At 34.0% G+C, this 22,358-nt stretch overlaps 2 protein-coding genes across 3 annotated transcripts; one reads left to right on the forward strand and one right to left on the reverse strand.

Moving 5' to 3' along the window:
* The first annotated feature begins 33 nt into the window (after positions 1–33).
* On the forward strand, positions 34–10,824 carry LOC133205246 (transcription initiation factor TFIID subunit 4-like). 2 transcript variants are annotated; one of them, XM_061341012.1, is made up of 14 exons: positions 34–1,181; positions 2,506–2,643; positions 3,100–3,298; positions 3,466–3,593; positions 3,872–3,961; positions 4,117–4,287; positions 4,958–5,079; positions 5,413–5,582; positions 5,928–6,058; positions 6,192–6,317; positions 6,434–6,490; positions 7,956–8,066; positions 8,224–8,280; positions 8,398–10,824. In XM_061341012.1, the coding sequence occupies exons 1-14, from the start codon at positions 42–44 to the stop codon at positions 8,512–8,514; spliced, it is 2,757 nt and encodes a 918-aa protein (XP_061196996.1). In that variant the 5' UTR covers positions 34–41; the 3' UTR covers positions 8,515–10,824. The 2 variants fall into 2 exon arrangements, with proteins under 2 accessions (XP_061196996.1, XP_061196997.1); XM_061341013.1 differs by having other exon boundaries at positions 8,401–10,824.
* A 687-nt stretch (positions 10,825–11,511) lies between these two features.
* LOC133172583 (negative elongation factor D-like) lies at positions 11,512–22,336 on the reverse strand. Its single transcript, XM_061307506.1, has 16 exons — positions 22,193–22,336; positions 20,236–20,354; positions 19,815–19,924; positions 18,254–18,363; positions 18,019–18,126; positions 17,660–17,812; positions 16,812–16,942; positions 16,003–16,123; positions 15,722–15,788; positions 15,176–15,288; positions 13,562–13,698; positions 13,297–13,411; positions 12,965–13,060; positions 12,643–12,783; positions 12,080–12,209; positions 11,512–11,825 (listed from the first exon to the last, which is right to left on the reverse strand). The coding sequence occupies exons 1-16, from the start codon at positions 22,250–22,252 to the stop codon at positions 11,809–11,811; spliced, it is 1,728 nt and encodes a 575-aa protein (XP_061163490.1). The 5' UTR covers positions 22,253–22,336; the 3' UTR covers positions 11,512–11,808.
* Positions 22,337–22,358: the final 22 nt, after the last annotated feature.

The following is a 22,358-nucleotide window of genomic DNA, read 5'->3' on the forward strand; positions in this document are numbered from 1 at the left end:
AGAGCATGCGTACTTCAGTTGAAGTTGTGCTGTGGAATGAAATGGCGACCACGAACAGTCTCGACGATATTTTGTCAACAGAAATCGACGAGAATGCTGTTAATGCCCTAGTTGGTTCTTTGGAGTCACAGCTAGCCTCCACAACACATAAGGACACTGCACATTCTATATCTGATGCTTCTATGAACAATAATCATATAAGCAATGCTAATGCTCCGGTAGCATGTACTTCAACTGTGTATTTACATAGCATCCCAACACCAGCTTCGAAGAATATGACAATTCAAAATAATGTAGCATTAAATAATGCAAACATATCTCATCTAAAAGCATCTCACTCTGATTCTCAGTTACTAGGTTTAAATTCTATTGTGTCGAATGTGAATTCCAGTGAAGGAGGTGGTTTATCAGTTAATGCCAATAATATCAATAGGAACTCGCCAGTGCCTGTGAATCATGTAAGAATTGTTTCTCAATCACCAACCATTACAAACTCGCGTAATTCACCATCACCATCAGTTCAAGGACAACTTAACAGTGTCAGTGTCGCAAATGTACGCTCATCAACGCCAAATCAAGTTGTGATAAACAATGGACAAAATTTACCAAATGTGAATTCTGCAAATAGTGCTAATTTTAATGCAAGTGATCATAAACCTGTTATAAGGTCTACACATAACAGTCCATTAAACCAAATTTCTAGTCAGGATGTGAAGCCTGGACCAACTCAAATAGTGAATATCAAACACGAACCTGTTGGTTCACCCCAGACAGGGGTGTTAAGTGTGAAACAGGAGACAGGATCTCCAAGCTCAGGATTCGGTGTTAAACAGGAGCACCATTTAGCAATACAACCTGTGCCTGGTGCACCACACAATGTGCCTCAACCAAATGTTCAGTTAGTGCAGGGAAAAGGACCAGTTGTTACAGGAAATCCAAGTGTGATTACAGTTAGGACACCTGGACAAACTCATCCATCACAAGTTGTTATGCAACCTCAACTTATCACAACTCAATCTTCTAGTTCACAGATGCATGTAGTGTCTGTGAGTGGGTGCACTGTTGCCACACGTCCAACAGGAACAGTTCAAATGACTCAAGGCAAAAATATTAATCCGCGAATGACAACTGCAGCTTTTAGACCTCAGCAAATTAGTATAGCACCAAGACCAGGAACAACGGTGTGCATTTTTTTTTTCAACAACAAAGAATACTTATTATTAGGCTTTTTTATAAATGCTTTAAAGGGGCAATCACCAATCTCTATGGTGAATTTCTACATGTAATCTTAAAATAGTACATACTTTTAATACATTTATCCACTGGTCTGGTATATGGATGAAAGGGACAAAGTTTCTTCATGTTGGTTAGAGAAGGAGAATAAATAAGACTTGTAATCTATTTATTTTATTAAATTATATTGGTGAAAAAAAAATTAACAAGACAAAATATTCTGATATTCCATGCCAAGTGAATGTTTAGTATGTGCAGAATTCTTTAAATAACCTGGGAGCGATTTATTTCTCTTAGTAATAATAAAAGGTTAGGGGTGGGGGACTACATATCAAGTCATAAGAGTATTATTTTTGATCTAGGACCATTATTGAAAAGAATTTTGTTTTTCATATATCAATTGGCCAAATTCCCAAATTAATGTACAAGTATTATATTTTGAAAAAAAAAAATCTATCACAATTTGCTGAATTTTAATTTGATATCACTATAAACATGATAAAGACATCCTATGAAAAATTTTATATTTAAAGAAAAATTCATATAAATTAAAAAATTATACTCTTCCATTATAATAGTGAAGTATACAGAAGTCTTATTTTAGAAATAAAGTCTATAAATTTTATGCTGCAATATTTGAAACTTCAGCTGTCTGACAAGTAGAAATTTTTTAATGCATTCTGCATGTTTGGTCTTCTAAGTATAATATGTATATATCAAAATTGTTCATCCCTGTTGCAAATACATATATGATCTTATCCTTTAGAGCTGTAGCTGATTATATAGTATAGTTTAAGTTATATTATAGAACTATTGTATCTGCTAATATCAATTCACATGTAAGGGGAATAACTATACACACTACTGATATTTTGAGGAACTTGTTCATTGTGCAGGGAAAAGTAATTAATGTACTTGGTCAACTGTCTTGATTGGAAGTTATTTCTTAGTTTAATGCTTTCAGTATTGAAAATTTAAACACCAACAGAATAATGAAAACTTTAGTACAATGATAAATGAGTTTCTTGAAACTGGTAATAAGATAACATCTTTCATACTTTAAAATATATTATTAATAATAGATAGATAATCAGACACCATTTAATATCCCTTTTCTTTGGGTTGGGGGGGAGGGAGGGCTATGAATTATTTGAAATGTATTTATCATTGTTTTATATCTTACGGTGTATTTTTTACTTAACTATATTCAGGAGAAAAGTTCAGTATGAATTTTACCGCTTGAATATAGTAATGTTTTAATACACTTTGTAGCAAAACACCATTGCGCTGCCCCCTGGTGTTCAGATACCTCCTGGAGCTCAGATTGTACGGAATGAGCAAGGACAACTAGTTTTTGTCATCCAGCAACCTCCAGCAACCAGTGCAACGGGGCACCGTATGTATGTTAGAGTAAGTATGATACATGTACATATGATACACAAAGAGTGATATGTGTAGTCAAATACATGTATGTATATTGCTATGTTAGTTAATTTTAAATGCTTTTAAATTTTAGATACACCATTAAATGTCTATGATATGCAGGACAAATAATTTTAAGATCACTAATTCCATGGGTATGAAAGAATTTGATTACTTGAGAAATTTTTTATTGTGCCCAGGTACCTGCACCTTTGTGTTTTATCCCATACTTTACAAATGATGCTTGATAGTAATTATGCATACTAAATCAACCACTATGTAATATATGTCTGAAAAGCAACACTTCTGTTCATGATTAGTAGTAATGGTGTAAAAATAGAATCTTTTCCATGTTGGAAAGTTGGGGGGGGGGGGGGGGTTGACAGAAATGCTTCTTGCAAAATGATGTTCATTGCATGTATTTGATGTGGTTGTTTGTTGTAGCCCTCAAATTCTCCTGGCCCAGGTCGCCCTCAACAGATAGTGACAATTCAGCCTCCTAACTCAGCCCTTGCACAGCAGGGAATCCCCCGACAGGTCCACCTAAGCACTGTCTCTACAGCCACCCCTGTACCCAGTCTGGTCCGCACTGCCCCTCCTGGGACTGCCATCCACTCCACGGCGTCAGGTAGGAGGCCAACAAGTATGTACCCTTTAACACCATTTAGGAAACACTATTGTAGAATGTTGTAGTCACTATTGGCAGAGATCTTTATCTGAAATTCCATCTGAAAAACATTCTTGCAAGATTTAATGACTTTTAAATTAGAGTCTGAGCATGTGTTAAAGAACTTTTTTTTTCTTTTGTAGGTGCACCTCAACAGCCCCCTGACAATGTCAAAAAATGCAAGAATTTTCTGTCTACTCTCATTAAATTGGCTCAGAGTCAACCTCCACAAACTGTCAAAAATGTTCGAGAGCTGATCCAGGGCCTTATTGTGAGTTACACTGCTGTTAATAGTTACCAATCTTTGTTTTTATACCTCCAAGAAGCAAAAAATATCAATTGATATGTCAAGGTTGTACATGTATATTTTAAGTGCATTGAGAGAAGTTCAGGAATGCAAATGATAACAATGTAATTAATTTTTTTTTTTTGTAATACAGTGTACTTTAGAGTTCTTACATATTAATTTTCAGATATGCTTTTTAATCCTCTTAGGACAGTACTAGTTTGTATAATGGGGAAAAACTCTACATTTTTGATTTTATTTAGGATGGAAAAGTGGAGCCTCAAACATTCACAGAGAAGTTGCAAATAGAACTTCGATCATCACCTCAACCATATTTAGTGCCATTCCTTAAGGTAAAAGATTTATGACGTACATTGGACTTATTCAGCTAAAATCAAGGGAAGGGAAAGCAAAAACCTGTTCAAATAAATTGCAAAGCAATATTCATTTTAAAATAGATTTAGAACTCAAAAACTTAGCTTTAAAAAACAATCTCAATGTGTTGTAGAAAAGTCTGCCAGCCTTGCGCCAAGCATTAATTGCCAATACCATGACAATAGATGGTGTCAAGCCCCCTCCCTTGGAGGTTCTTCATCCTGTGGCATCCATGGCGACTCTAGTCCACCCTCAAGTTCCTCATCCGTCCAGTCAACATGCAGCTGTGCGAGGCCAACCAATTGTGAGTATGGTTTAACAACAAAAATTGTAAATCAACTTGCTTTTCTGGCTGCTCTCATGATTTTGCCGACTTGTTATTAAGCAGTGTTTTCAGTCCAGAGTTGTCTTTCTTTCAACCTGCTGGCATGTTTTTACATATTCACAATTTTCTTTCTTCAGAAACTTGATAGGTTTAGTTACAAGTGAAGATAGTTGATAAGAAGTTCAGAGCTACATGTAGTTTTATTTAAAAAACACCAAAAAACAATAATAGTAAATTCTGAAGTAGTTTTAGATAGAATATTTCAAAATATCGATAAGATCAAGCTCTATGAACCACACTGCTTAATGTCAGAACCATGTTAAAATGAGTTGGTGTGACCCAATATTTCTCACACTTCTTACTGAGTGCAAACCAAATGAATACAAAGGATATTTTAAATCAAAAGAATTGGAGACACACAAATTACAAAATCCAAATTAGTAACCCTGTACATTAAAATGTGTCAGTGTAATGATAAATGGAACGAGTCATTGATGTAAATCATGATTAAACTTGTTATATAGATTATTTAATTGTGTGGGGTTTTTTTTATTGTTACACTGTGTTTAATTGGATAATGTTTGGGGGGGGGGGGGGCTCACATCTGAATATTGCAGAATATTTGACATGACTCTGAAAATATTCATAGATTGGAATTCCTAAAACTGTGACAGCAATCTCGGGGAAAACTCAGCACCTTCCAGGTGTGGCAGGAGCACCCTCCCGGAGTTCTACCCCACACAAAGAGAAAACCAAATATGACTCTCTCAAGTAAGTGAGACTAGGACATTAATAGTAGAAGTAACCAATCTGTCTGCAACCTTATCACAGTAACAATTATTTATGAGAAATTTCTTCCGTGATACATGTACCCTAATGTTAATTTTTTTCATTTTTCATGTCTTTTCATTGTATGTTGTTACACCGTTGTTAAGATTTCCTTATCTATTAGAAAACTTTTCAACAAATACTTTTCACAGATATTACTTTAAGGTAGATTGAATCATTTTGAAAGTTTATATTTGAATAATTAATTAAAGCTGATAAGCTTTCTTTGTAGAAGTTTATTGTAATTAAATGTTCATCGTACCTGTTTTGTTACAGGGACGATGATGACATTAATGATGTGGCTACCATGGGTGGTGTCAATCTGTCAGAAGAGAGTAAGAACATTTTGGCCAGTAATGCTGACTTCATTGGGACACAGATTCGTTCTTGTAAAGACGAGGCTTTCCTGCATCACGGACCTTTACTTAGTAGAATTACAGCAATAGGTAATATCACCTCTATAAATTTTTGAGGGAGTTTTTTGTCTATAATTGGGATGAGATCACTTAAGTGTCATGTTAATTCAAGCATCTAACATGATTAAGGGCAGTTCACAATTTCAATTTGAAGCTGATTATACATGTACAGTCAAACCTTGTTATTTTGAACTTTAGTTCTAGAAAAAAAACTTAGCAAGTATTGAGATATTGGGGTGAAAATACATAAAGAAAAAGTGTTAGGGACTTCCAACTTATGTCCTTATATTCGAGATATTGATGTTTGAGATACTGAATTTGCAGCTGTATTTATTTCAGAATTTGTCTATAGTAATTCTTGTCTTTCTTCAACAGCCAAGAAGCATGGGTTAGATGACATCTCATCTGATGTTGCTAATCTGGTCTCACATGCGACACAAGAACGACTCAGAGATCTGCTAGAGAAACTCGACACCATAGCTGAACATAGGATAGAAATATATAAGGTACTGATTAAAGAGTTGGACACTTTCTTTGTACTGTAAAAGATTATATCAATAACTAGTATTCAGCAGTGCAAAATTGGTTTCTGTAGACAGGATTCTCATCAGAAGTGACCTTTTTTACATTTTTTTCCAGATGAATGATAAATTTGAGGCTTCAAATGATGCCAAATCTCAATTAAAGTTTCTCGAGGAACTTGATAAACTAGAAAAGAAACGCCACGACGATCAGGAGTGGGAGAAGATTATGAAGGCGGCGAAGGTAAACTGAAATTTATGTGGTTTGTAGAGTTTTGAGAACTGATTTGAGTGTGAAAATTCTACATTTTGACTTTTTAGATGTCTAATGTAATACATAATGTGATTCATATTTTTCAGAGTCGGTCAAAAAATGAAGACCCTGAGCAGCAAAAGATAAAACAAAAAGCCAAAGAGGTAGAGAATTACTGCTAAATAATTTACCTAGAGTACTAATGATATATTTACTAGAATTTTTACTGGAACCATAAAGAAAATGATTTCTAATTCATTTACCTGCAAAAGAACTGGCATCAGGCATCACCTAAATAATCATTGCAGTAAAACTGTTATACCACTGAATGTGTAAGATAAATATGAAGTACAAGACTTACCTTAGATCACTTTAAAGGGGCTAACTGGGGTTTTCATCGTGCAATACTTTGCACAGCATAGTAAAATCAAGCGTATTTACTCTTTAAAGCGATTATTTTCAATTTAGCAAATTTAAGACAATTAAAAAAATTACAGGTTAAAAAATTTAATTTCAATTTTAGATAATTGATTTTTTAACAGTTTTTCAAAATGATGGGTAGTTTGACATCTTATTGATATGTTTGTTACATGTAGTTCTAAACTTATAAATTAATTGAATTTTTATATCAATTAATTATGCCCGTATTTGGGGATATAGCTTAGATACATACACACTGTATTTTATTTATTGCAAAAACAAACTGTCTATGAAAATAAAGGTTTTTGTTGAAGGATACTCAATGGGACTCAACATAATTTTTCTGGGTCATGTCAAATTTAGCTGGGACTCATCCTTCTCAAAAACCTTGAATCCTGGGAGAACCTGTCAATGGGACACAAAATTAATTCACCATATCTAGAAATTCATATCAGAGTTCGTTATAACTGGAAATTTGTTATATCATTGTTCATTATAACTGTAACATTTTACATGGAATTATTAAGAATTTTCCCAATCAAATGACAATAAAATGAATAAAAACTTTATATCTGTAAATTTGCTGTATCTGTGTTCGTGTGAAATGAGTTTTACTATATTTGATTCATGTTTGTGTGGTTAGATGGTAGTAATTCAATGAATCTCAGTTATCCCCCCCCCCCCCCCCCCCCTTTGCAACCATGACTTGATTGAGATCATTTTGATAAAATGAAGGCCACTTGCAGAAAAGGTGTAAAATAAAATTTGTCTGGTTCATAATTTTTTAAGCTCACTTACTTTTCTCTATATAAAAGATCTGAACTATATCCTGTTTCTGGTGTCGAACAGTGTAAACTGTGTTATATGTGTAATACATGTATATTCTATTTACATCTGGAGTTGAATAACTAAATACCAGATCATTTCTTCTTAAATTACTACTGTATACGAGTTATTTTTGCTCAGTGTTATTCTCACCTTTTCACACTTGCAAACAATTTTGCCCTGTTTTAAATTCTCCCAGTCACAATTTTGTTTAAGAAATTATACTGTGTACTTTGAATTCGCCCCGTTTTAAATGTACCCACCTGTGATTAGTGCGAAAGGGGTGAAAATAAAATGGGGACAAAAATTTTCCTGTATACAGTATGTAACTAATCTACTGATTGTTCAGGAAGTAAAACTAGTCATTGTATTTTTGTGCTATAGTTACAACAGGCTGAGATAGAGAGGATGAGGCAGGAAGAGGCCAACCAGACAGCCCTGGCAGCTATAGGACCGAGGAAAAAGAGGAAAACAGACTTTGGAGAGATTAGTACTGTAAGTCTGGCAGAGGATTCTCAGTTTATATTTTCCTGTTATGAAAATTGAATTTTCTTACATGTTGTCCACTACCCTGGTATGTTATGGATTCACACCTGATAAAAAGACAGGGATCTGAGTTAATTACATGTACATCTTCTTTGTTTATTTACAGACCGGAAGTGGAGGATTTAGTGTTAGCAATGGAGGCAGTTCTTCATCTTCAAAAACTGTAAGATGTCTTTTGAACATGCATGTAGATGCATTAGTAAATATGCACGTGCATTTATTGTATTTTGTTTCAGCACTTGTTTGTAGTTTATTTCATATGTGTAATTTTTATCATTAGCAGACCAGCACACGGCAGAGAATCAAAAGGGTGACATTACGAGACGTTTTATTCTTGATGGAGCAGGAGCGCTCACTGGGCAAATCAACTCTCTTGTACAAAACATTCCTCAAGTGATAACATGTCATGGTTTAGGCAGGTTCCAGTCGAGACCAGTTGGCTGTTCAGCATTTCTGTGTTGAAGTGTGTGATGTAATTCTGTAAACCCCAGCCACATATATTTTTCCAAGTTCCTCTAAGCTTGGATATACAGAAGTGACAGAAACTTCCAATATGTAGGCGACTGTCACAGGAAACAGCTGAAAGAAAGATCTGCGCCCAGGACGACACTACTCCATGAAAGATAGGTTCCATGGAGGAAGTTCCCAAAAACAGGCTGAATTTTGTCAGCTGTGTTACTTATTATAAACAAAAACAAAATACAAGACAAGAATTTCCTGGAGGGAATGATTTACAGTGCTAGTGTATGTGTGTGTGAGAATGTGTTGAACTGATGGGTGGTAGACAATTCTAGTATTATATGTATTAGTATAAGCCATCTGCTGAGTTTCATTCACATATCCAAGCTTTCCATTCTTAAAAACCAGCAAGCTAATACTCATTTGTTAATGCAGTGTAAATGTACACGATTTCATTCCCTGAAGTGAAATATTTCTTATAGAGTTAAGTGTTTGTATAGATGCACATTCAGTGTTCAGGATAGTCCAGTGTTAAGAGTTGAGTTCATGATTTGGATTTAATAGCCTTGTAATATATGATACAATATTAACACCAGAATTTAATGTTTAAAAATTGACATGTACATATACATAATATGTACGGTAAAAAAATTTAAAAGCAGGAAATTCAGTGGGGGAGGTGTGTTAAACCCTTTGTTGAAAATGTAGATGTCGTACAATTCTCAATTTTTATGTTTGGATAACTATCTTAGTTTTGAACATGTTGCTAAGCAAATCCCCTGAGATCTAGGGAGAGATTGCAGATTTATAAAATGTATTAATTCAAGTCACGTGACTGCCAGTCATTTGTATGTATGAACTACATGTATATTTTTTAGGGGTAAGAAAACTATGATTTAGGTAAGAAACTTACTGTAAGACCTTAATGTTTTATTAATATAGTGGAAGAACTACAGTACTTGACACCCTGTGATGTTTGATGTGATAATATACAAAATAAAAAGCATTAATTTATGATAGTGAGATGACCATTATACATATTGCTGTACTTAGCACTGACAGAAGTCCAGCTATTCATTTAATATCAAACACTGGTAAATCCCCAGGGAGTTTCACTCTATAAGATAGGCAGTGTTTTTGGATGGGGTAAGCTAAAACTATCTTCATTTGAATTTTTTCATTCAAAAGTTGTTTTTTTTCTTGTGTGTATCAGATCAAATTTACTTATTAACCGTCTCACCAAAAAAAAGAAATCTTTGCCAAATACTTACAAGTTTGGAGGCTGATATGTTGAAGAATTCTGTTATATAAGGCAGCATGGGTGAAAAACCTCTACACTTCAGAAAGAATTTTTTAGTAAAGGCCCCTAACTTTGTGTTAATAATTTTATATGTAAATTTATCTTCACTAATCTGTAAATTTACATGTTAATCAGAGCTGGCAATTTCTTCCATTGCATAGACTAAATTGCATTAACTTAATTTTATGCCAGGATTGCTGGCAACCTAATTGAATGTATACATTTGATTCTATAATATCTTTTGCTTGCTCCACATTAAGTATTAACACATCAGCTTTCTCTGTGGTTAGCAATATAGACCCTTAAGGTCTCTTGGTCTATAAACTGGCATAACAGGATTTGTGGCAAAGACAAGGTACCCCAGTTAGTGTGGGTGACGAAGGCAGCTTCAGGAGTTCAGAATATGTTTTGCTGATTTTACCCCTAGTAATTGCTGTAGAATTGATGATCTCTTAGCCAGTTAAGGGATTTTATAAAACTGCTATGTTACTTGTATCATTCAAGGCAAGATTCAAGTGTGTGTATTTGTGTGTGTGTGCATTGAAATTTACTGTATTTCATTTTGTGTAATCACAGCGTGTGTATACTATGTTTCACCATAGTAAATAACAATGGTTAAATAATTTATTGATAATGGTGTGTACAAATAAATCAATGTTGTGCATCCTGTGTTTTGTACAGATACATTTATATTTTATACAGTGTTACATATTTTGAAGCTAATTTTATTTGTAAATATTGATCACATGACAGTCATGTGACAAGGCGGCCTCAGCCTGTAAAACATCTCAAACAGTAGTGAATTATTTATCTACTATTGAATTTACATGTATATCCAATGATATGGGAGTTGTCATTTTGTTTTAAAGTATATAATAGAAAAATTATGTGAAAATTTAGTTTTCAAACTGATTGGATATCTATGGAACTAATAAAACTGAAATGCTAGTTTTTTCCTTATACATATGAGAAATGTTGATTTGAAAGGGAGAATTGTTTGTCAGGAATAATCTTAAACTGTTTTAACATTTTCAGCTTTGTCTGAAGAACTCTGGCTTATTTCAATTTTTAATGTGAAAAACTTCGTTTTCATGACAAAGGTAATCAATGATCAGAGGAAGACGACAGACTTTGAGGCCAAAGGTCAAGGTCATTTGTAAAAAAAAAAAAAAAAAAAAAAAAAAAAAAAAACACTTTTTGACCACAGAGTCTTGGGCATATAAACCCAAATATACAAAGAAAAAGAATTCGCAGATCTTATGGCAGTGGCAATTGCTCAAAAATCAAAGTAAAAGGTTAAAGATTATTTATATTTATAGCACATTGTAAAGCCCTGTTTGTCAAGGTTTTCTTTTTCAACATTACGTATATTTCTAAGATGAGTCTTTGGCTCTTCCTGACTTTGTACTTTAAGTATACCACCTGATGAAACATTTATTTAGTACTGGCCTGAAATACACCACAGGAAAAGCTGGGCAAAACAAGATTTCCCTGGAATGATAATGTCAGTGTTATCGAAGAGTTGGTGGTACCTCATGGAGTCTCACAAGGTACTGCAATTTACCACCAACTCTGCAGCCAATCAGAACATTTATTCTAATTACACTGTCCAAAAGAAGTAATTTATGCCCAAGATTAATTTTGCATTTATTTTATTGGCACGTTTATATGACAACATAGCACATGCATATATACATGCCAGTAATAAAACAAGATATCTTTATGATACTGTTTGACCTATATTGAGAATGTTTACAGTCCTGATTGTAAGCATTCTAATTGGTCCTAAAGAGGAAAGATTCCTTTTCCAGTAAGTCCCGGAACCTTTCATGCACTTGGAAATCACTTTCTCCTGGAAATTCCACAAGCCAATGCTGACTATAGCCCCATTTGAGACATTAATTAGCACAATGTCCACTGAGAAATCTGACGCTATGATTTGCAATGCACTGAAAATAAGGAAAAGAGAGTGAAAATTTTTGTTTCAGAAAGAATATTGGAATGAAAGAACATCAAAATGTAAAATTTATTATTTTAAGCATACTTGAATAGTTTTTTCTTGTTTACTTATTATTTAAAAAATCTTACAAGGAGAAATTCTTAGTTATATGAAAGTACATATTACATATATATTTAGATACATGTTTTAGTATATGCACATGTTAGATGTATATGATATTTACTAACAGATAAAGATTCTTACATATAAACTCTGAGACGGGGTCATTGCCATCATCTGATCGTATGGAACCTGTGATGTCCCTACATTCTATTAGGGGCAAAAACAGTTGGCCAAACTCAGGAGTGTAGGGTGGGGCAATAATATCCAGAACCTGCAAAATATTGGTTTACAATATCATTCATAATTACCCTTCTAATTACAGAAATGATACTCATCATAACTCATGATATCCTTGCCCTTGCCCAAACAATATGCATCATTACTGTAGCAGACCCTATGGTCAGAGATAACATTTGTCTTTCAGTTGCATAAGGTTTTTGCAGATTAATAATAAGATGAAAAGCCATTATAACACTTTTTGAATTCCAATTTCTAGCAACCTGTGAAGTGATTTATTTATACTACACATAAATCCAGAAAAGCCTTTAGCTTGTTTTAATTGAATATATTCATGTACATAAACTACAAGATCTGTTTTTATCAGAAATGCAATAAAACTATAGCACCCAAGCAGTTTGGTACAGAGATTAAAAAAAAAGACATTGCCTGAAAACCAAATTTGTAAAATTATTGAAAATTCTGACCTCTGTAACAAAATGTCTGATGAGTGAAATATCTGTGTCCTGTTTATCCAGACAGTTTTTGATGTACGTCACAACAGGAATAACAAAGCCTCGACTAAAGAGATGAACCATTCGGTCTAGGACTGCCTTCTTCAGTTCCAACTGCAATGTTGGAATCAAATAAAGCAAGAATTAAAACAAGATTGCTAGTATTCTAATAATCCACGATCTATAGACATACATGAAACATGGAGATAACAAACAGCAGTCAAGCTCAAAAGTTCTTTGAAATAATACAAATCGGGAGCAGAGCAAACAGTTTCTCTATTTCTTTAGAACTTACCCTAAAAAGCACCTCTAGATCCTCAAATGAAGACTCGAAAACTCTGATGAAGAGGTCCAGGGCTGGCTGATGTAGTAGAGTATGGTTCGTAACAATCTGTAATAAGATACATTTTAATTTTAACAAATAACTTTTTTAAAACTCCTTACCCAATCATTTCTTAAAAATAAAGATTATGTATTAATAAAGATTATGTATTTCTTCAGAGGGAATAAAAAGTTATACATGGATGGAAGAAACATGTATTAATAGCAAATTTAAAGTAAATACATATTTAGTTTTGAAGAATTATGATTTATTAAGACATGTGAAATACAAAGACTAGGACTCACTTCATCGATAAGAACCAGGTGTAAAGGTGTGTGGTCTGTGTTGAGTTTGAAGTAACTAGCATCTGATACAGTATAATCCACCCAGCGTAGGACTCCGTAAGCAATCACCGGAAATCTGGTCAAAATGAAAGCACACTGGTGATTCAGATCTACTTTCAACATGATATAGTAATAACAGGTGAGCACTCCTTTTTCTGATGATTTAATTACTTTATATGATAATAGGGTGCATAAATCAAACATACAGAAATAAAACAAGACTTACTTGATATTGAGGAAGAGAGTGTTGATATCTGAGATAAGCTCGGATGAGCTTTTGTTCTCAGCACACAGAGATTGCACTCGTTCTAAGGCCTGAGTTGTGGGCTTCAGCTCATCTTTATTGATATTCTTCCTTTGACCCTAAGAAGACGTACAGTATGTATGATTATGAATGCATACAATTTTTTTTATGAACCTTGCTATTTTTTAATAATTCAAAGCACAGGAATATGTAAATTTCTTCCTGTGAAAATCATTTTTGAGTCGGCTCGCAGAGCGACTCATTGGTATCACAGCTGTAAGTGTAAAAATTATCACTCATTCATCTAGGTGATTCATACACCAAATAAGATAGTTCTAGCAAAAAAATGCTTTTGTTTGAGTGATTGCTTAAACTTAGGTATAAACAGTATAAAATTTCATATTGTAACATTATTTATGTGTTCAGTTTTTTTTAAAGAAAAATTCGATTAAATATCTGTACAATGCATATACAAATACTGCGTATGCTTATATTCATACTAGTATGTGCAAGCAAGTTAGGCGGATCTAATCTTCCCATCTGAAGTTTATCATTCACCTAGAATAGTCCCTAACACACACACCTGCTGTTCTCATTCACTGCAGCTAGTGTGCCTGAAAAATCTATTTTTAGAATCCAGGTTTGTAGTGTGAATCATTGACGTAATTACTTTATAACACAGACCACTGCAGCTAGTGTGCTTAATTTATTTTTAGAATCCAGGTTTGCAGTGCTGCTTTCCACAATGTTATATTAAATTATTATACGTTACTTAACATAAACATAATCATAATGCTTAAATTAAAGTAAAATTGTGTGAATACATGTATATAGTTAAGCGGATCTTGAAAAATTTTCCCATAGATATCTAATGTTTGTTTTCCATTGCTGAGGTTGTTTTTAAGTGATTTATCTTATGTTTAAATGTTAATATTTTTTCCATGATACTTTGTCTCCCTTTTTAACATGATTTTCCCTGTTCCCCTCGTTTTTATTTCACTTTATTGTATTTTTTTTCTTAATAGAACACTGAGATCTAGTAAGATTTATGATAATTATAATTAAAAAATACTGAAGAGAAGTTTTTTAAAGAACTCATTTGACTTAAAAAGATGGGAGATACTAAAACCCTTCACCTTTATTTACTTTTTTTTTTGGGGGGGGGGGGGTTAAATTGAGACCTGTTCAAATTTAAACAGTTGTATTTGGATCCCTATTCAAAATGTTGTTATTTTTGTCACATTGAGTATTTACAAACCCAAACTTTAAATAAATTTAAAAAATCTCATGTGAGATGGGATTGATTTGAAGCCCTTAATTTTTATAACCAATCATGGAGACCTGATATTCAATTTCTTAAGATGCAATAAAAACTGAATATAAGGCATGATGACATGTTGTATGAAAAAGCTCAATAAACTCGAGCGAGTCAACTCTCAGGCCCTTCAGGCCTTTGATTTCTATTTTCTTCTCAAAGCTGCAGAAGTCTGATCCAGAATTACAATTTTACAAAAAAAAGGTCATGCTAGAATTGCTCCACAAATTGGAACAAAATTTGATTTTTTTGGCATTTATAAAGGTCTTAGTTGAACTGACCTTTTTATATACTTCTGTAACACTTGCTGCGTAGGACAAGACAAATATATATTTAGATTTGTGTTCAGGATTCACTCTGGATGAAGGTTTGAAAAGGGCATCAATTAAAAGCTCTGAAATAGACAAGAAAAAGAGAATTGTCAATTAGCAATCTTTGTTTCAATACAGATTAAAACTCAAAATTTCATTGCCTACTCAAATTTTTAAGCTTTTTTCTTAATTTTGGTTTTGCTTTATTGTTATTTTTGGTTTTGATCTTTTTCTTCAAGTTTTGGTATGAATGCAATAATTTTCAATCTTTCATGGTGAGTTGCTGGTTTTCATCAAACCAATAGTAGGAAAAAATTGTTTGAAATTTATTTTAGTAAATGTAAAATCTTCTATTTTCAAGAATAATCCAAAAAAGTTTATAAAAATGTTATTTCCACAGAAGTTGTGGTTAAATCTACACCATTGTTGCTTGTAGCAAAAATAATGGAGACTGAAACTTTATCTCTGCTTTCTGTATTAATATTGTGATTTAAAAAAAAAAGTGATACAAGGTACCCAAAAATGCAGGAACTCGAATCAGGTCCACAGGAGGAGGGTTCATCTCCATATACATTTTATACAACTGGAAAAAAAAGTACCACTTAAAATACTTAGTAATAATGATGTTTCTTTCACTAAGAATGTTTTTCTTATGCATTTCTAGACAACATGGATGACAAAGATTGATATATTTCTACACTGGTATCTGAGAAAGCTTACAATAGTGATATCTGTTGGATTCAGAGCACTTCTAGACTACATGGATTATTTCTACACTAATATACGAGATAGCTTACAATAGTGATATCTGCTGGGTTCAGGGCATTTCTAGACAACATGGAGGAGAGGGCTTGACACGCCCTGGGATAAGCAGCCGCCCCACTGAGGGCCAGTGTAATGGGAGTCACATCCATCTCTCTGAAATAAATAATCACAGCAGGTCAACACAAATTAATATACAAGATATCAGCAATACAGAATTGTTTACATCTGTTCAGTATACATGTATTTTTTAATATTACTTTTTAAAATCTCTTTCTCCGAGATAAAACTAATAATAATAAAAAAAAAAACTTGATTTCTTCATAAAGCTATCGGTTCATTGATAGACGTGATTAAAAATATCATGTGCGTGTGCTGGAGAGAGAGAGAGAGAGAGAGAGAAGTGGGTGGGGCTTGGATCATGTGATTTAGGGACATATAAGGAATAACTGTCTGGTTTTGGGGTTTTATGATGATGATCAAGCAATAAAATTACAAATAAAAGAAAAAATGATTTTTTTCATAAAGCTATCGGTTCATTGATATCATGTGTGGGGCTGGAGAGAGACAGAGAGAAGTGGAAGGGGGGGGGGGGGGGGGGGGGGTTGGATCATGTGATTCACGGAGTCATGTAAATATTGGCTTGCATGATAATTTCTGCATAAATGCCTTTGGCAGTTATGCAAATTATCACACAAGCCAATTGCTTGATCACATCAAAAACAAAAAAAAAAACAACAAAAAAAGACAATTATTCCTTAAAATTATACTTCCTTGAAATCACAGACCGAGTCCAGAATCATCAAAAAAGTATACCAGTGATAAAAAGTATAATTTTCCTGACCTGGCCTGGGCACTTTTCTGTAACTCCTGACATAATCGTCGAATGTTGGATCCACCCTTGGTTTCTTGGGCCAGAATGTGCATCAGAACCTGACTGTACAGGTATGTGTGTTCTCCATGACAAACCATTTTCTAAAAGTCAAATGTATACATACTAGACATTATGAAACTTTCAATACAGTTGCATTAGAAATTTTCACAAAAGTATTGGATTAAATCAGGGAATTTTATTATAAAAGACACAAATCCATTAATATTGTATTTAAGTCGACTTCCTTGTTGACATCATTTCTAGATACATGTAAATTCCTATGGACATTCTAAGTTTTTTATTTATTACTTTCATATTGGGCCTATTCAAACTTTTAACTAATATCACTTTAACCCACTATTTGCCATGTCTACACAGCAATTCCATTCAGGGGATCATAAGGGTTCAGTTAAGCCACAAGGGTTGAAGGTTTACTTAACCTAATTTAGATCAAATATGCATTTACCCAAATTCACTTGAAAACTTAACCTAATGCAGATCCAATAAGTGTTAAGCTAAAGTCACTTGAATTAACTTTGAAAAATAGGCTGGCTCTTACAAGTACATGAATACATGTATGTAAACTGTAGGTTCAGTGTGATATGAAATTTTACCATTTCTGAGTATCCAGTATTAAAGATTAACAATTAATTCTTTACTTTTCACTGACTCATTCAGTAAATAAAGTGCACTGAACAATATTTTTTTGTCCAAATCATTAATTCATACTGAAATCAACAAAATTTATACAATACATATACACGTAGGTCATACTACAAATAAACATGAAAATCTAACACAATGGAAATGATACAAACTGTGAATTCTGGGAGGTTTTTGGTGATTGTTTCCTCCCCTCCCTCCAGCATCCCTGTGATTGATGTTCTCAGAACTCGTGAGAAAACCTCAATCTGGTGGCAGGCTGTGGACACTGAGGTTATCTCCCCCTGGTAGCCAGCATCTGATATTAACTACAGAGATAAAAAATTCTCACATTATTTCATGTATAGTTTTTACATGCATGTATTTTTGGTTACAGTTTTCAATCCACCCTTTTCATTGATTTCTTTTTTTCTTTTTTTTGTTTATGTCATTTGTGAATGAACTTGGTTGAAGGACTGTCAGAATAACAAGAACAATGTGGAAAATAAACATACTGCCTTACAAAATGTCTTACCTTGACTGTAAAGTTAAGCATTAGACAGTCTGGGTACTCTTCTGCCAGCTTGTAAAACAACTCTCTCCATGTAGGAAACTCAATCATCTCAGCTAACCATGAAGGAGTCTACAAGTATCCCAGCAATTCACTATAACTGTTATTTTACTGTACAAAATTTCAGATTGAGACTTTATTTCAATCTATGAGTAAATATTTTAATACATTATAAGCCAGTCCGCATGTTCTTCATTACCTCTCCCTCATCAGTAAAGATAGAATCAGCCTTTTTAGGATCAAAGTGTTTCATAATCATTGTCTTCAGATGATTCTCCACCATTTCCTGCACAATTTTGATATCCACACCTGTAAAATCAAACATTTTTCAAAATTACTTGTTCACAAGTCAGCAGTTATTATTTTCATTGTTTTAAAACCAAAAAGTTATTTCTTTCATATTAACTATGCTGGAACATTTTCCCACTTTGATGAATGTGTTCATGAGTTCTAGAAACAAGAGGTCCATGGACCACAGGGCTCACTTGAGTCACCTTGGCCCTACTGTTCTTCAGAACAGTGCACTATCCTTACCCAGGGGACCATGATTTGAAACTTTTATCTTCACAACTGAGAATGCTTGCATTTTAATATCATTAATCATAGCCCTATCATTCTTGAGAAGATTTTTCAGATTTCCCCCTTTACAATCCCATGTAAAAATTTCATCCTCTTTTGTGACCCTATCTTACATGTACCCCTGGGGGGGCCATGATTTGAACAAATTTGAATTTCCACTACATGAGGATACATGCTCATTAATACAACTAATAATGGCTCTGCTGTTAGCGAGGACATTTTTCAAAATTTTTTCTCATATATTCCCATGTAAATTTTGATCCCTATTGTGGACCCACCCTAGTACCAGGGTCCATGATTTGAACTAAATCTACACTACTTGAGAATGCTTGCATTTTAATATCATGAATCATGGCCTAGCTATTCATGAGAAAAAGATTTTATAAGAACTTTCCTACACAGTCAATCTTCATTATCTCAAACTCGATGGGACCAAGAAAAAACTTTGAGATATCTGAGGATTCAAGATATCAGGGGTAAAATACTTAAAGAATAAGTGGTTGGGACTTCCAAATAACTTCGACATATCCATGGTATTCGAGATATCAGTGTTCAAGATACTGAAGTTTAACCAATTATGGCCTTGCTGTTCATGAGAAGATTTTTCCTACAATATCCCATGTTTAACTCTGATCTCCTCTTGTGGCCCCATCCTAACCCTGGGGCCATGATTTGAACAAACTTGAATCTACATTATGCCAGGAAGCTTACACATAAGTTTGGTCTTTTCTGGCCCAGTGGTTCTTGAGATTTTTTTTTAAGACTTCCACCCTAATTTTAGCCTTTTCTTGATTATCTCCCCTTCAGGTGGACCCTTCATTTCAACAAAATTGAATCCCCTACAACCAAGGATGCTTTGAGCTGATTTAGTTGAAATTAGTTTAGTTATTCTAGAGAAGTCAAAAATGTGAAAAGATAACAGATAGACGGATGACATACAAACATTAATCAGAAAAGTCCATCAAAGCCTTCGGGCAATTGACCAGATGAGCTAAAAAGCCACACTTTTAAGATTTGAAAATTTAATCCTTAGAAGTTAAATATATATATAATACAAGCTTATTATCTCTGAAATCTGAATTGTTTCTAAATAAATGATAAAGGTTTCTTCATCATAACAAATAACCCCTATAAATTTTGGCTTAATTCACATGAAGGACCCAGTAATGCCTGATCCCCACCTGCTTGAATGAGCCACTCGGCTAACAGGTTGACAGTCTGAGCTACAGCTGTGTAATTATCAGACAACATCTCTACCACTTTTTCTGGAGATCCACCAGCTTGCAAGAATCTGGAGAGAATGCAAACAGATTTCTTATACTTTCTACAAAATTCTCAACCTCCAATTTTCTGATAACCTGATATGATTGTACTGTTACACTAAAAAGTAAATCAAATAAAAAATCTATGTCATATAACTTGTTATGCTTCTAAAAAATGAGAACACATATTAATGTAGTATTCTGTTGTAGTTTTTAACTCAAAATAAACTAGAAGTTTTTATCATGAGAAGGAAAAATGATGCAATGTAAAAAAAAAAAAATACAATCTACCAGGGTATATACTCTTTAATTCATGTTTTTAATCTTTTCTTCCCATTACCTTTTCAGTGTGCCAAACACTCCTGGTTCCATAATGTAATCTTTACATGAGAATAAGTCCAAGCACTCCTGTTGGGCAGCAAACTTCTCTTCTTCATCCTCTTCATCTTCCTCTGGTGACTATTAACAATAAAACATAGGTAATCAAAGATTACAGAGCTCACCTCAAGGAATGTTATCTTTAAGTAAGGCAGAGTCTCACACTAAACTATATAATCTAGTAGTGTGCATCCCTAGATGTAACATTAGGGCAGTTTTGGTCAGATATTAACTAGTCACTCATCTAGAAAATGTAAGTCAAATCCAGCATCTGAAGCAAGTTTGAGAGTGTTCAACCCTTGATGCAAGTTTGTTCTAGGTAGGGCTTTAAGTTAAACTGGAATGAATCTGCTCCAAAAACTTAAAACCTGGTCATTCATCTGGAAAATATGTCAAATCCAGCATCTAAAGCAACTTTGGCAGTGTGCATCCTTGATGCATCATCCATGCAAGTTGGTTTCAAATAAGCCTTATAGTTTCTTGGTAATGGACCTGCTCCAAAAACTTTAACCTGGTCACTCATCTGGAAATGTAGGTCAGACCCAGCATCTAAAGCAAGTTCAGTAGTGAGCATTCTTAGAAGTATCATCATGCAAGTTTGGTCAATAGAGGCAGGGACTGACAAATCCCATTGCCCGATGCCCGGGGCTAGTGAATTTTAAGGGTGGGCAAGTGAAATTTTATCAACTACTTGCCCATGGGCAAGTGACTTGAAAAAAATAAAATCCATATGCAAGTCATAGATCTAAAGCTTTTACAGGGGTTTGCATGATCTACTCAGTATTTGTCTTCTATTTTTTTTAAATATATATAAATATGATAATAGTTTATGGTGGGACAAGCAAATATTCAGGTAGGGCAAGTGAATTTTGACCATGCACTTGCCCTTGGACAAGTGCCTAAAAAATCTATTTGTCAGCCCCTGATAGAGGGCTTATAAGTACTTGGAAATGAGATCTGCTCCAAAAACTTTAACCTGCTCCAAAAAACATTAACCTACTCATTCATTAGCTGATACTGCAGCATCTGAAACCTTGACTGGTATAATTAAACATACTAGTAGCATCATCCATGCACCTCTGATATAGGGCATAGAAGTTCTTGAAAAGAAATAAAGAGATATGCTCCAAAAACTTTAACCTTGGATGCTGACGCCAAGGGTATCACATTTAAGCCTCCCCCCTCCACCAACTTCAACTTCATTGAGGTGAGCTAAAACTCCATAAATTTAAAGTCTGATTAAGGATGGGGAGGCCGAGGGTCCCTCCCCCCTGATGGATCTGTCATTTCTGTATTCATGCAAACATTCATTTAGCATGATGGACAATTGGGATCTAGAGTAAAAAAGTTTTGGATTCCCTTAATTGAGTACAACATTCTCCAATTGTAAACCTATAAAGAGTCAATCCATAAACAGATTTTCTGGTTAGAAGTCCATAATGGTACAAAGTGACTAGAAACTGCAGAATATCATGGGTATGTCAAAGTGATTTGGAAGTCCCATCCACTTATTCTTTATAAGTATTTTACCCTCGATAATTCGAATCCTCAGATATCTCAAAGTTTTTTCTTGGTTCCATCGAGTTTGAGATAACGAGGTTTGACTGTATATCAAATGTCTAGAAACATAGAGATGTTCTAGCATAGACTATAGAATCTTGTCTTTAAAGCGAGCAGTGTGAAGTGAAGCAACCTCTATAGACTAATGTTTAATAAAAGAGCAAATTCACTTCAGAATGAAATCTTCACTTTCCTCAGAAAAATTTTGAGTGAAACCTTCCCAGAACCCTTTTGCTACCATAATTCCATGCAATAATGGTAAATATAACAGGACCGCAGTTATCGTGAAGATTTAGTTCTTGCACATAGTGCAATGGAAGCTTCTAAAAACAAGAAATTCAAATAAAAGAGACAATTACATCTCCCCCATCGTGTCCACCGTCCCACATATTCCCTTCGTCATCCTCATAGTCGTCCATTTCTTTGAATCACGCGAAAACAGACGTAAAATTTGCAAAATTTTACAATCAAAGACAAAAAATTGCTAAGAACGCTTCCATCTTGAAAATATGTCAAGTTGTTCGC

This window comes from Saccostrea echinata, unplaced genomic scaffold (genome assembly GCF_033153115.1).
Source record: "Saccostrea echinata isolate AGI-Se365-2 ecotype Australia unplaced genomic scaffold, CSIRO_AGI_Sech_v1 ptg000054l, whole genome shotgun sequence".
Classification (NCBI taxonomy): domain Eukaryota; kingdom Metazoa; phylum Mollusca; class Bivalvia; order Ostreida; family Ostreidae; genus Saccostrea; species Saccostrea echinata.